At 37.4% G+C, this 16029-nt stretch overlaps 1 protein-coding gene across 1 annotated transcript; it reads right to left on the reverse strand.

Moving 5' to 3' along the window:
* On the reverse strand, positions 10359-15689 carry LOC104791627 (transportin-1-like). The gene is made up of 23 exons (XM_019228282.1): positions 15552-15689; positions 15256-15338; positions 15086-15155; positions 14938-14985; positions 14828-14857; positions 14466-14585; positions 14291-14399; positions 14096-14208; positions 13892-14017; positions 13211-13285; positions 13020-13091; positions 12796-12906; positions 12483-12566; positions 12202-12309; positions 11939-12040; positions 11724-11786; positions 11572-11646; positions 11410-11481; positions 11170-11330; positions 11048-11102; positions 10899-10967; positions 10732-10791; positions 10359-10624 (listed from the first exon to the last, which is right to left on the reverse strand). Exons 2-23 carry the CDS (start codon positions 15321-15323, stop codon positions 10538-10540), a joined length of 1878 nt encoding a protein of 625 aa, XP_019083827.1. The 5' UTR covers positions 15324-15338; positions 15552-15689; the 3' UTR covers positions 10359-10537.

Raw genomic sequence — 16029 nt, forward strand, 5'->3', positions numbered from 1 at the left:
ATATGCTTGTTTGCATCCAAAATAGCTCAATTTTCCTTCATTTTCCTCCAAAGTATCCTAAAACCTATAAAGACTCGATAAGGAACTAAAAGACTCCAAAAACACACTTTGACTCAATAAAAAGTATAAAATAAGAGAGAAAAAAGACTCAAAACCGATAAAAACACCATATATCAGTGGGTTTAGAGCTTTGGCAGCTAGGGAACCGACTAGGCTGTTTTCATGCTGTTTTGCAAAAATCCTAAGCCTTTAACATGTTTTCTTCGAAATGGATACAACCGTTTTACTTAAGTATTTTGTTTTGAATGTAATATTTTACTTAAGTAATAATAAGAAGTATTTTCATATATTCGGACAAGTGGAATGGTACATGGCCTAGTCCGGTCCAGCACAACGCCGCATACGTACCAAGGGTTGAAAAGCCTAAGGGAAGTACGCAGCGGAAAGGCATCGCCGGTGAACCGGCTGAGGGACCTATTTCATTGGTGGAACCTCAGACGAGTCGCAGGCGGTTGCATTCATCGTAGCGTCCTTGAGCCGGTCCCCGGTTTGTCCGGCCGTAGGACGGTTGAGTGCCAAATTGCATGATAAGGCCAATTTGAATGATGTGTTTGTATTAACTTTATTATTATTTGAACTGTCTGATGATTTTTCTCCATCGGAGGCTAGTAATGGTAGCAAAATTTTAACTAGGTGTCAACTTCTGGATTGGTGTTTAGAAGATGATGTTGTTATCGGGGAAGGAGAGTTCTGCTCAGCCGAACCAAATTACAAGATTGGTCGTATTGCAATTGATCCTAATGCAGCAGCTGTCGTTGTCAAATCTGTAACAAACAAAGATGCGTTTGAATGGAGGCCAACCACCATGGTTGTCTTACTTGGGGATGTTATGGGGACGAAAATTGCATGGCCAACTAATGAAATTATATTGGACAATGATGCAACATCCCCATTTGAAAATCAATCAGCTGGTTTGATATGTCTATATTTTGTCTCTCCTTAGCATATATTTAGCTAGGATAACTGATTGTTTTGCATCATTTTCTAGTCTTTTCTATACACTTTGCATGTCTAGGTAGCTATTGCATCATCCTTGCATACATTGTTAATTTCAGAGTATTTCAGGTATCTAGGAGACGTCGGGAACACATCGTTAGAGTCGTCGTTCGAGCCATCGTTAGAGTTGTCGTTCGAGCCATCGTTCAAGTCGTCATTCGAGTCGCCGTTTGAATCGAGCCATCGCACTACACTCTCGCCGGAGTCACCACTCGATCGACCCACTGTCCACCTCCACTCTTGTTACTACGACTCGAGGCGGATCTAACTCTCAATCGAGCCACTGTGTTGCTGCATCCGTTCGAGCCGCCACCATGAACCTTTGATCGAGCCAGTGTCAGACCCGACGCTCGAGACGCTTCCACACATCACCCAAACTGATGTACACTAGACCGGCGATTTCACCTCTCTCCCATCTCTCTTGCTCGAAACCATTGTCCACTGTCATTGTCGAAGATCTTCCACCTCCATCAAGATCCGTCGAGTTGCCGCATCTGCTCGACCTAGAGTCTCGAGCCACATCCTTGTTTCTCCATCGAGCTGTCATCGTCGTACACGTCCCAACCACCGCTCAAGCCATCTTCTTGAGAATCCAATCGAGCCATTTTCAAAATTCCGATCGATCCACTGAACGCTGACCCGCTCGAGCCTTCATCACGTCTCACTCGATTCGACGTTCACAACCTTGACTCGAGATCTACCAATCGAGCCACTCCATCGGTTATCTGCCTCTTAGCATTCTTCAATATAGACTTGATAATTGATTTTGTTCTCTGCTCACTGGCCTATTAACGCTTAATTTTTAGTTTACCATGTCTCAGAGAAACAGGAAAAGTATTGAGCTTATACATGAGATGAGAGAGGCATATGGATGTGTGGGTGGAGAACGCTCATCCCCTTAATCCATGGCAAAGCGTTTCCTGAAAATGAAGAACATGGTTGACGAGGTTGTTGGGGTTTTAGAACAGGTAGCAGGGTCAAGCAGACCAGACAAACCGCTTTCTAAGAACAAGAGTCGCGGGAAAAGACCGGTACCAGCTTCTACCTCAAGAGAGGAGGACAATGATTACGATCAAGAGGAACCTGCATTACGTTCAGAACAAGCGCCAATGAAATATGTGCGACGGAAAGCATATGAGACAAGGTTGACTCCCAAGGAGTACTACGAGCTGTTCCAACAGTGTGAGTTCAGTGGAACAAGATATCCACATCCTGAAACGATGGAGATACTAGGGATTGGGGAGGATGTTCAATGTCTATTTCGGCGGTGCAATCTGGAGAGAATTATGAACACCCCCAAGAATGGATACAGAGAGGAGACAATTCAGTTCCTTTCTACTATGGAGATGCACTTGTATGCGGATGAGCCAGGCATGATGTCTGATGGAGGTCTAGGTTATATTACATTTCGGTTTCATGGCCAGTTCTACACGCTTACTTTCAGGACCATCAGAGAGATCTTTGGATTTCTCAGCAGAATGGGGACTATGCCGCAATTCGATAGAAACTAAGTATCTGCACTTTGGGCAACGATCGGAAGCGCCCCGATATTTACTTCATCGAAAACAAAGGCGATGAACCTGAGAAGCCCAGACTTGCGTTACTTCCAGAAGGCGGTTGCCAATGCATTTTACGCCAAGGAGATTAAGGGATACATTAAGTACAGCGAGCTTGAGATGATTGATTTGGCACTAAAGGGACTCTCGTTCACTGCCTTAAATTGCACCGCGCTGCATGGTGACATGTCCAACACTTCCGTCTCGCTCTACCTTCTCAACTACATAATGTCATACAAGACTTGGGTCTCAAGACTCAACAGCAACCGCACTCCAGGCGTAATGTATATGGGAGGCGTAGCGACTTGGTTTCTTGAGGCTGCTGGTGTGCCTCTACAATCCGAGCCGTACCCACCACGCTGGATAGACATAAACAACTTGCAACAGCTACTCACTTTGGATTGGGGCTTGAGGAATGGCCGATTGCTATACAAGTTCGTTCATCCCTAGGTCTGTTCCCGCGGACACCAGACCCACGCAGGGTCGTGCTTCCGCGAGCCTCAAGCGAACTCACCAACGATCACCTTCTCCAGTCCACTCTCCAGCTCGCCAATCTTCATATGTATCCCGACAGTGTCATCCTACACCCTCCCTTCACGCCACTCGTCACATGAATCTAGGGAGAGAAGGGGACAAGGTTCACGCGCTTCCCGAGCCTCCTCAAGTCGTCGATCAGCGCGTCATTCTGCAGCTGAAGCTGAGAAAGAGGTTGAGTAGCGAGATGAAGCCCATGGTGATTATCAGGGCATGCAGGAGGTTGAACAGCAGGTCGAACATCAAGGCGATTATCAGCCTACCGTGGTGGTAGTATCGGACCATGTAGAGTCCATAGTCGACGACATGCAGTGCGACGAGCAGCCGAACACTTATCAGAACTCGCAAGCGGTTGAGCAGCACGTCGACCAACCACCTGAGGCCACTCCCGCGGATCCCAAACAAGGTGAAGGACAAAGCCGGTATAACGCACCAACTCCTTGGGCGAGCTCCGATTCGTTCTTCTACTAATGAGGTACTCCCACCTTCCCTTTGTATATACTATTTCATTCATGCAGTGTTTTTGTTGTGATTCTCAAATCCTTCTGCAAATTTTTCTTTCAGAATAGACTTGTAATTTAAGTTTGGGGGAGGGTTTGAGATGATGTATCTGATGTTGTTTTTTGTGAATCTTATTTCAAATTTTTGCATTATATCATGTTTGAGTCTGCATTCATCTATTTGCATAGAAAAACCATAAAAAATTGAAAAAAATTCCACAAAAACAGAGTCTAATGTTATTCATATAGGGTTGTTGCATTTAGCATAGGGTTTGATAATGATTGTAACCTTGTAAGCATGTTGGATTAAATAGGATAGGATCAAGGCCCTTGTTATTAGTTCTTTGATGCATGTTGATTGAACTTGAAAATGTGAGATTGAAGCATGTTTTGAATTGACATCACTCCCTATCCATCTGAACCCAATCCTGACTTGTAATTATCTTGTGATGCATTGAAGTTGAACTCATGGATACCATATACATACTTGGATTGTCTTTAATATTTTTACCACCCTTGTCAATCAAAGTAGTTGATTCCCATCTTTGGAACAATTTCCCGCAACCTTAACCAACCATTCTTTCAAGCCAATTATATTCTTGAGTGTCAGGCCTTTTCCGAGTTGACCTTGTTAGAAAGTGTTAGGTTTTAACCGACAAGAGTAGGATCCTGTGTAGTTCTAGTTTGCGTTATCCGGACTAGTAGGACTAGGTGAGACTCGATTTTGGGTATTGGGTATGGACTTTTACAGAAAAGTAAAGGGTATAAAGTCTTAAGGAGGGGGATTTGTTTTCCAAGTTTACAAGTCTAGTAAAGGATTTGGATTGAGCAAAGTAAAACGAGTTATTGGTTCTGGGCATAAAGTAAAAGAGTAGAAAAAGAAAAGAAAGTAAAAATGCTTAAGATGTCTAGAGTCCTTACAAGAAAAGAAAAGGAACCATAGTGGTAATAAAGATTTCCCAATCCACTAAAATGAAAAGAAGTGAACTCCTCCTAAGACTAAGTGTAAAGATTTTGAGATGATGTTTCTGATGAAGGGTAGAGATAGGACCAACTTCTGGGTTAGAATGTTAGGACTGAGTTTCCTTGGGGACCTTGGGGTAGACAGTACACTGCTCTTGTATGTATCAGTTGGTTTCAACCTTTAGCCTTCTTTTGAGCTCAACTCCTTTTCATGAGAGAAACTTATTCTGTATTGACAAAACCACTTGAGATGGAGACCATCTCCATCATTGACCTTTCGCCCTAGCCAAATGAGTTCAATGACATTGCATAGCTTGATTCGTGGTTCTCTGTTAATAAATGTTAAAGGGGGTGATTGATAGGATTGCATGTGTAGATTAAATAAATAAAATTCCTTCACCATGAATCATAGAACTAAAAACAAGGACCTTGATTCTAACTACTCTATTCAGCATGTTTTAGGTTCTGAGACCCCATCTTCACACCTCTTCTCTATACGTTGTTCTTGATCGTTTGCTTGAGGGCAAGCAAAGATTAAGTTTGGGGGAGTTTATATGTCTATATTTTGTCTCTCCTTAGCATATATATAACATGCATTTAGCTAGGATAACTGATTGTTTTGCATCATTTTCTAGTCTTTTCTATACACTTTGCATGTATAGGTAGCTATTGCATCATCCATGCATACATTGTGCATTTCGGAGTATTTCAGGTATCTTGGAGACATCGGGAACACTTCGTTCGAGCCATTGTTCGAGTCGTCGTTCGAGTCGTCGTTCGAGTTGTCGTTCGAGTCGACGTTCGAGTTGCCAACACCATCACTGTTCGAGTCGACTTCACTCAAGCCACCTCGGTCGAGCCACGATGACATTGCATTCCACTCGACGCACACAGACTCGATCGCACATGTCAGGAAGAAAGACGTTTGGTCTCACACGCTTCAGGAAATTCCCAAACCGACTCCTTACCTTGTCGTTTTAAGTTTTAGGGCTTTCCATGTTGGACTACTATATATACATTTTGTTAAGTCTTTGCCGAGACATCTTATCTTTTATCTCGTTTTGTTCTACCTAGCCACCTAAAACGTTTTGAGACTTTGTATCTAGATATCTTTTAATCCGTTTAGGTTTTGCATTTGGTTTCTTCTACAAAGTTTTTCATCTCATTTTATTCTATCTTATTATGCTTTGTTCAATGTTTTCTGGATTTGTATCTTTGGTGATGATTTCCGTATCTGAGTAGTGTTAGAGTTCTTGGGGATGGGATAGACTAGGTGGAGGATCTTAGGATGTAGAGTGTTTAAGCTTTGATTTGTATGATTCTCTTCTGGACTAGTGTTAGAAATACTAGTTTCTCTCTGATCAATTGGAACTAGGTTCGAGACATTTCCACACCCAAAAGGTGTTTGATGAAATGTCTGACCAACTAGTGCCACAAACTTATGTTCCTAGCCTAAGAGATTAGTTGTCTAGGATGTTTGTTGACGTGAATGAACTTGTTTGTCATGCCTGCTCAACCATGTTTCTCTAGCGAGAGCTAGGTATGGAAGTGGTTGAGTCTGAATAGCTTTTGCCAAGAGATTGGATTAGCTAAGTTGTGATGTTCATTGTTTAGGGATAGATCGCTTGTGGTATGTTAAATACTCTGTAGACTAGGATACTTCACCGACATCAGTTACTCCCATCCTTAGGACTTCTATCTTTTGATTGATATTGCATTCCTGAGACTGTTTCGTTTGTTCATGCTTAGAATCATTTTCGGTTTCACTTATTCTTGTTTGCTTCTTGTCACATATTTTCGTTTCTGGTTCTTTGACTTATTTCCGTTTTGCATTCTAATCACTCTAGGATGGTTAGACATAAAAACACTCCTTTTGATTTGGCTTAACTTGTGATATTTTGATTGCATCTCAATTGTTAGTAAAGTTTCCCAACTGGATTGAAACCTTAAGTATTACAACTGCATAAGGTTAATTGAACCTACTAGGACACACAAAAATCCTAGTATCATGGTTCATCGGTAATATTTTACTTTGACTCTTAAATAGTTATGAGATTGTAGAAAGATTTTAAATATATGGATCTTTTTGAATGACTTAGGCATCACTTGATAAAATCATCATCATTGATTGGAGTTCGGAGGATGTAGTAGTTTCTGAGGGTCGTTTGTGGTCAAGTGATCCAAAAGAAAACGCCAACAATATCTATCTCGGACCTAATGTTGCAATCGTAAAGGTTGACAAGTTCGTTAAACATGACACTTATTTGTGAAGACCTACTGATGAAATCGTCTTGATGGGTGATGCACTTGATGTGTTTATCGCATGCACTTGATGTGTTTATCGCATGGCCAATCGTCTTGATGGGTGATGCACTTGATGTGTTTATCGCATGCACTTGATGTGTTTATCGCATGGCCAATCGTCTTGATGGGTGATGCACTTGATGTGTTTATCGCATGCACTTGATGTGATACCTTCAACAAGACCATCACCTGCAGCAACATTACCTGGGGTAACAATGCTATCTATATATTGCTAAAGTTTATATTTGTTGCACTACAAGAAATATCTACATTCATAGCATACCACAATAGCTCATTTTTTGCAACTGCTATGAAAGATGGTACATAAGATTTGTTATTATGTTATAGCATTTAATAAACGTTATGATAGAAAATTCTTAAGCGGGAATATAAAATCGATTAGTCCGTCAACACTTAGACAAAATATTTCAATTGGTCCGCCAAAATATTTAGTTTGGTCCCCTCATTTCCTCCTTTTCATCGAAAAACATAAAATTAATCGATTTCCCCCTTCTCGTTTGGTCCGCCAACACTTAAACTCGCCGGAAACCTTCGCCGCAAACAAAAAAACTAATCGACTTTCACAATCTCATCCTTTGCCATCGTTTCGTACTTCAATGCCACTGGGACTCAGCTCAAATCAAAGGCATATCTTTCTTCTTTTTTAATTTATAATAATTTGTTTTAATTTTAGATGGTAGGGTTTCTATCTCTTGTAAAAGTATATTGATTTTAGGTTTTTTTTATTGCATCAACCTCTTCTTCGCAAGTTTTTCTAATTGCAAATTGGGGATATTGAAGATTTTATTGCATCTGTCTCTTTTTCAGGTTAGTCCCTTCTTGTCTGTCGTTGAGTTTAACTTGTTATGAGTTTTTGGTTGATATTGTGTTTGTCATTGTTTCGGATGATAATGTGTCTGTCATTGTTGAATTTTAAGTGCTGAATTTTAACTTGTTAAATTTTTAGTGCTGCTTTTTGTTTGGATTGTCTTCCTAAGGTTTTACTTAAGCTTAGAACATATAATGTTGGACAAGACATGGGCGCATCTCTGCAAGTAAGACAGAAATTATATAGTGTTAGGTTTTAGATTGTGTTTGGAGGATTTAAGAGGGTTTATTATTGAATGAAGAATTGATCATGATTATGAGAGAGGTGCTTGGAAGTTCGTACAAGATTTGAATGCAACGTTGGGAGACACTGATATGATAATATGTTCATGCGTTGACTGTCATAATGTAGATCTTCACTCAACCAATGATGTTGTTGACCATCTTGTAACGAGGGGAATGGATATGGCTTACAAAATGCAGAGTGATTGGTATCATCATGGAGATGTGAATTCATGGGCTGAACGAGGAGATATATGGGTTATATAAAGCTGCTGAATTTTTAGATGACGAGTTGGTTGGTAAGGGTGATATGAATGGTGAAGAGGCCGACTTCAGTGAGAATGCAGAGTGTGAGGACAAGAGAGAAGATGAGCTCCTTGCAAGGTTAGCAGATGCTGAAACACCCTTATATCCTAAATGTTCAAACCATAGCATGCTATCGGCTATTGTGTCTATGTTTCGTCTTAAGACACAAAATGGATGTCTGACAAGGGCTTTAATGAACTGCTTGAGACATTACCAGCCATGTTGCCTGAGGATAATGTTCTTCACACATCATTAAATGATGTGAAGAAGTTTCTAAGGAGCTTCGATATGGGATATGAAAAGATTCATGCGTGTCTAAATGATTGCTGCATATTCAGAAAGAAGTACAAGAAGCTTGAGAAATATCCAAAACGTAATGCTTCACGGTGGAAAATCAACATGCGCACTCGTGAAGTAAAGAATGGTGTCCCACAGAAAGTATTACGATACTTTCCGATCATCCCATGATTGAAGAGGATGTTCAGGTCTGAGAAAATGGCCAAGGACTTAAGGTGGCATTTTAACAACAAGAGCTGCGAGCCTGCGATGGAAATCTTCGTCATCCTGTAGATTCTGCTACATGGGATCAAATGAATCACAAATACCCTTCCTTTGCAGCTGAAGAAAGGAATGTGCGGCTTGGACTTTCCACAGATGGATTTAATTCGTTCAACATGAAGAATACTAAGTATAGTTGTTGGTCTGTTCTTTTAGTAAACAATAACTTGCCTCTTGATCTGTGTATGAAGAAAGAGAACATCATGCTAACCTTGCTGATTCCTAGTCCACAACAACCTGGTAACAATATTGGTGATAGTCACTTCTGATATAAGTGTCTGAATTGTTTGGATTATAGACTGTAAGTTGCAGCATCAACACCACCAAATCAGATGGAAAGAAGAAGTGCATGCTGTTGGATTGTAAACACGATGTATTCTTACCAACTTGCCACAAACTCTAGCAATTGTAAGTCAGAACCGGAATATACACGGAGAACAATTGCTATAAAATAAGCATCAATTTTAATTTTTGCGAGACTGTTTAAAAAGACGGAGAACAATTTGTCCACAATATACTAATCCCGTAGAAGAAAAAAAAACTACAAAAGTTGCTATAAGGACTAAAATACAAAAGTCAAATACACCCTGTTGCATGAAATCGATCACTAACGAGAATTAAATTTCAATACATAATGTTCGTTAATTAACACCAATGATTACCGAGTACCCATTGGTCAAATACATTAATAATCGAATGAAATCAATTATTAGCCAGCCATTTCTGATTATAACGCGCTAGATCCGGTGTATTGGACCATATAAAGCATACTATATATACTCATGTACGTATTTACGTGATACCAAAAGAAATCTCCATAACCATTGCAAAAAAATAAAACTAAATAATAATAGAATTATGGATATGGAGCTGAAGAGGACATTGCTATCCAAACGAGGTATATTCCGGGCGATGAGTTTGGTAAAGGACCTTCGCAGCAAGCGGCTAACGAAGAACAACTTGATCGGAGCATTAGAGCTGGCGAAGAGAAACGGTGTTGTTTACGAACAAACGAAGGATAATGGAGTGATCAGAATTAGAATGTTGGTAAAGAAATGTGACGTGGAGAAGCTCATTTGCAAAAGTGACGACGACGTTTTAAGAGCGTCATTTGGTTGAACAAAGATTGATACAACTACAAAGAAAACACCATGCCAAGGTAGGGGAGAAGAATGAAGCGGCATGTTGGACTCCTGGATTACGAAGCATTCCTGAAGAATTTTAATTTTAATTTTAATTTTTTGTTTTCTTCACTTGTTTCAATTATTTCTTGATATATCTTATTTATTTATTTTTTTTTCTGATATACCAGTTTTGGCTGGAATTCAGATTTTTAAAATATTTATATTATATATAAAGACTTTGACCTTTTTGAAATAATTCACTTCTTGTTAATGATAAAAGATAATAATCACATTCTTTTAAAATCAAACCACAACTTGATTAGAAGACTTATCAATGGTCCAATTATAGTTTGTGAATAAATCATGAATCCAAATATCCAAATGATCACATATTGTATTTAAAATGTAAATGCAACTGAAACACCTTTTAGTCAAAGTCTTTGATTCTGTTTATTGTTTGCAATGAGAATTAATAAACCAGAGCAGATCTCTCTGAGTTGAGACTAATCAGTGTACACGATTAATCTCACATCCGATACCACCTCGCAAGCCTCTCTTTAACAAGAGGATCCAAACCAGATACACAATCAGCCCATGAGTTTCTTCCTAGCATCTGAACCGAAAAAAATAAATAAAAAACATTAACAAATTGACATCAGATTACTTCTAATGTACACTAACAAGCACTTGGGGCTCTTTGGTTATGAACTTAAAACTTACGCTTTTGTAGCCGTTCAGCACTCGAGTGAATTCAGTTTGGAGGTCCTCGTTTCTTATTTCCTACAGATAAAATAAAGTTAAATGGTCACAACCAATTGTTCAAAAGCTTAGTGAAAAGATGGAATTGTGCTAGGAGAGTTGTCACAATTAATTATGTTTTCACTTACTTCCCAGCTTGCCAAGGCTAAGCATATGTAAGCAACTGAGCTGCAGCCTACTGATGGATTCGCTTTAACCTAAATTATGGAGAACACTTGTAAAAATATCAAACTTGAATCAATGTTATAACAAAGCAAAAATCAGAGAGAAGAATTACCATTTCACATAACCCACTAAATGCAGCTTCTTTCGAAATGTCATCATCAGCTAACCTGAAAAGAAAGTATAGTTATTAGAAACAAATTTACCAAGCCAAATCCAAGACAAAGGTTCACTAACGTTGCCAATGTCTTGCACCAAGCCTTCATAGAGTACTCCATGTGTGGTGGAACGAGGTCTGGACGAATCCATGCTAGTATTCCAAGGGTAATTGCACTGTTCACAGTTAGGTCAATCGTATTGCATTCAAGTAGTGTAGTTGCGCTCCTCACAACTAATGCCTATTTTATTAACAACAACAAAAAAGGCATACTTAGACATGGCCTGTAAAATTTTGGATTATAAGGCTGCTAGACTCACCTCTCCATGTTGAAGAATCAAGCCTAAGGAAGAGACGACATTGGTCACGATTTGTGAGACTTCTTGACCGAACTGAAAATGTTGAGTTCTTATCATTTATGAGTTTGCTCTTAACCAGAAACTTCAATCATAAATCGTAAATATATATCAAACTGCTATTACCTGGAACACTAATTCTCCAATTGCTTTACAAGCATTGTTTGCAGAACCAAGGTTTTCTCCAGTAAAATCTCCACTCTTTACAAATCATAAATACAGTCAAATACAATAAACAAAGAGAAAATGTATCATAGCAATGAAATTTTAATACCAACCAGTTGTTGGCTTGCGATGACGAGGAACTCAGGCATGCGGGGTTGTAGATAAAGCGGAAATACCTGTTAGTCATATCCAAAAACCAATGATTACTTTAACACATCTACCACAAATGATGACATAATCTCACATAACTAGTAACTGTCACTCTCCTTGACATTAATTTGATCATGTTAAAGGAAATTAGTTTGACGAATAAAAGTACACGTCCTACCATTACAAGATCATACATAAGGGCAAAAGCAGTTTCTCTGACATCAGGAGTTTCATCCATGCAACACTTGAGAAGCAAGTCCATTAGATTACTTTGTGAAACCTACGTAAGAGCGATGATGTGAGTATACATACATCCGGTTTTGACAAGAAAATGGGTCATATTATAAAATACAACTTTGATATTAGCGAAACTAATTGAGTTATTCACTGGGTGATCATGAGTACAAAACCGTGTGAACAAGACATCAAGAACGGGAGTACCATAGATTTTATCCCACTGCCAAGTCCTTCAGCAAGTCCAGAAACAAGCTCAAGAGAACTAACAATGATTCTTTTGTCGTATTCATCCCCAGAAAAAGCATGGTTAACCTAAAACCAACACAAGTAAGCTATAATTAAACAACAAACAAAAGCATGCAATAGTTATGTATAAGCCCTAATAAAATGTAGAATTGTTTCTAAACTCAAGCATGTGAAAAACAAATGGAAAATGATCGCTCCAAGTCTCAATTGAAATGATTTCGTCGAATTATGAATTGAACCTTAGCTAGTTGTTGTTGTTGGATAATATCCAGGCTCATCTGGAAAACAGGTAGAGCAAATGGAGCGAATCCTACTTCTAAAGCCTGAAGCATGGAAACACAACTTGTCATAAATAGGTTGTTCATAGTGTTAGTAGCAATATTAGGCTATCAAATTAAGCATTATCAAATGCAAGAAGTTTTCAACCCCATATTTAATTTGAGTTCTTAAAACTAACAAAATGTTCACTTACTAGGATAATTTAAATAATCTAGAAATTAAAGACCGTACATATATATATCCTTATGGAGTTTGACAAGTAGTACCATATACCTCAGAAAGGGATGTGAAGCATTTTAGCAAATGAATTACATCTTTATCTGAACTTGAAGTTTGTTGCAACTTTGAAACCAGTGGGGGCATCAAAATCTCAAGATAATTAGGCTGCATAAGGGGTTAGCTTGAAGTAGGTTAAAACATGTGAAACTACCAATATTAAAAAGAATATTACTCGCCATATAGCTAAATTTACAAGACCATATTAACCGTACACATACCTCATTCAGATCGATTCCAACTGAATCTGCCAGTGCTCTAATACCATCATAAACAAACTTTAAGTTCTGCCTCTGGATGTATGAAAGCAATGTGTTAGGTAGTCAACAAAATAAAATATTGTTTGAAGTCTATAATAGCTGCATAAAGATTTAGTATGGCAATGTAGTTAACTTTAAGAAAATTTAACGACCTGATACATTTCAAGAGCGCGCATTAGATGGCGTAGTATGACACTCAGGTGTGGCACTAAGTTATCCCCAGCATGCTACAAGTTGACAAATAAATTATTTTTTCTCAACAAAGATCAATTTATTAAAATTTTAACTTGAATTTGGATGAAACTTAATTAGGGGTTTATGATCGAACAGTCATTAATTGGAACTGAAGTTAGGTCCAACTTCTATACTATAGTTCAAGAAATACTACAGAAAATATCACCTCCTTAAGATTTTCTTGAGAATTATATGGGACAAATATTTATATATTTCTGTATGAGAGTCAAGATATTAATAATAGAATAATTTGATATAGTAGTAATTAAAGGTTCTACATATGAGGATAAATTTGAAGTATATATGACCATAACTTGTCTATGTTAGACAAATTAGAAAAACTCATAAAAACAAAAGATTCCACATATTAGGTTCTCAAAGAGTGTTCGTGAACATAACTTCTCTAAGTTTTTCTAAAAAAAATTTTGATAATATCTTTTACAAGTATCTTCGTTCTTTCATATTCTTCTTCATTCTTAAAGATACATTCGGCTTCGGTTAATTTCTTTGGTATGTAGGTATTAGTTAAGCTAACGCTAAGCACTATAGAAGTTCTCTACACTTGACATAATATAGAAAATTGCAAAACAAATAGTTACCTCTTCAATAGTTATCAAAGCTAAACATGCCGCCTTCTGGACCCGGTTGCTTGTATCCAAAAGTTTGGGAAGAAGACCCTTAAGAGCTTTCTCAAATAGTTCAGAATTCTTCAGATCATCATCTTCCTGTAAAATAATAGTATCAAATCATTTAAAAAGATTGTTTGAATAAGTAGAAGCAAAAAATATCTTGTTCAATCATACCTTAAAAACATATGTGCCAAATTGAGAAAGTGTCCAGCACGATATGCTTCGTATGAGAGGAAACTTATCATCTAAAAGAGGAAGAAGGATTGCTACAATCTGCATAGAAGGCACTCGAATATTAGTAAACTTTTTATTAACGGATACATATTGTATATAGGAGATGACAAAAGATCATTTATGAACTTGCCTCACACAAATGAGTGTAAAAAATTTTACAGCATCCTTCAGCAATAGCTCCAAGAGCAAAAACAGCAGCTTCCCTTTCTTTCCAAGTCTCATCATCAGATTTTGATAATTTTACCTACAATAACATGTTTTTAGCTATTTTTTTCAGATCGATATACCAGCAAAAATTAATAATATTTACCTCAATAAGGGGCATGAGTGTTTGAAGAATTTCATCTCCATATAAATCAGAGAGAATGCCAATAAATTTTGCAGTGCGTGCTCTTAAATTTCCCACGTTAAACAAGTCACCACTATGTGCCTGTCATAAAAAATGATTAATATAACTAAAATATTTGCATTATATATATAACCCTCAACACAACTTGTGTGCTTATATCAAATCACATAAAATAAATAGATAATGTACGAAAACGAGGTTTCAAATCATATAAAATAGTAAAATGAATGAAAATTGAATAAAATCGTTTTTTAAGAATAATCAAGGTTTTTAAACCAAAAAAAAAGAAGTATAATCAAGGTCACACTAACACACAACTGCACCTGATCTATATCTGGTTGAGATTCATCCTCCTGCAAAAGAAAAATTCTTTCAAACATTTCATAAAATTTGAAAAATGTGACAAACCATATATGATCAACGGAAAAGAAACCTTTTCATCCAAAAGTGATTCATCGTAAGCCATGGCTGAAAGCAACATCTGATAAAGAATTTTGTGAAAGTTTTAAACTACACCCACTAAGAAAATGTTTAAATCTGCATCAATATATACTAGATAGAAAGGATAAATATCATTATACTGGAATTAAGCCTGGCAATGAATCCTTTAAGTCTTTTGGTTGCAGCTGATGAGCGTCATAGTATGGAGGCCTAGCAAACAATGATATAGTTTAGAGAACAAATAGAGACAGGGAAGTAAAAATCAGTTTAGAAAAGGATAAAAACAAAACATAAGAGAAAAAGATTTTACCAAACTTTAGATGCTGTAAGAGATACTTTTTCATTGAGCTCTATCATTACATGTGCCTTGTCTGCCATGAAATTGAAGAGATGCTGCTTAAATAGAAAAACATAAAGCCATTTAAACATTTTATGTCTATTAAATTTGAATTTACCAATCTTTTAGCATTAATAAATTAAAAAAAAAAATATGAATCTAAGACCAAAATAACATAAAATATTTGGTTAAACACTATTTACATCACAAATTCATATGAAATTTTGCAAATCTAGAAGAAAATAAATCGAAAAGGAAACTGAACGAACCCAATGTTGTACGAATGGAAACAAACAGACAACGAGAAAGCGACCTGATTGGGATATAGAGGGATTGGGATAAAGACGGATGAGGCGGTCAGAGAAAGAGAGAGAGGCAGAGGTAGCGGCGAATAATTTTCAGAGAAATAAAAAAACTAGGGTTTAGTTTTTAAGCTTTATATTTTGCAAAAAAATGGTATATTTATTAAAAAAATAATAAAAAAGGGTAAAACGATAATTTTACAAATATGATAGAGTTTAGTTAGTAAAGAGTGGACTCTCGACTAAAGCCCATCAAATGAGGGCTTTCATCGTCAATATATATTTGGTGCAACATTAGCATATAAAACTTAAAAATATAATAGAGTTTAGTTAATAAAGAGTCTGCTATGTATTACTATTACCCATGAAACAACGATTTTAGGCACCAATATATATTTGGTGGAGCATTTTTATACAAAATTTGTTTTATGGAATAATGGTAAAA

Source organism: Camelina sativa, chromosome 1, assembly GCF_000633955.1.
Source record: "Camelina sativa cultivar DH55 chromosome 1, Cs, whole genome shotgun sequence".
NCBI classification, from domain to species: Eukaryota; Viridiplantae; Streptophyta; class Magnoliopsida; order Brassicales; family Brassicaceae; genus Camelina; species Camelina sativa.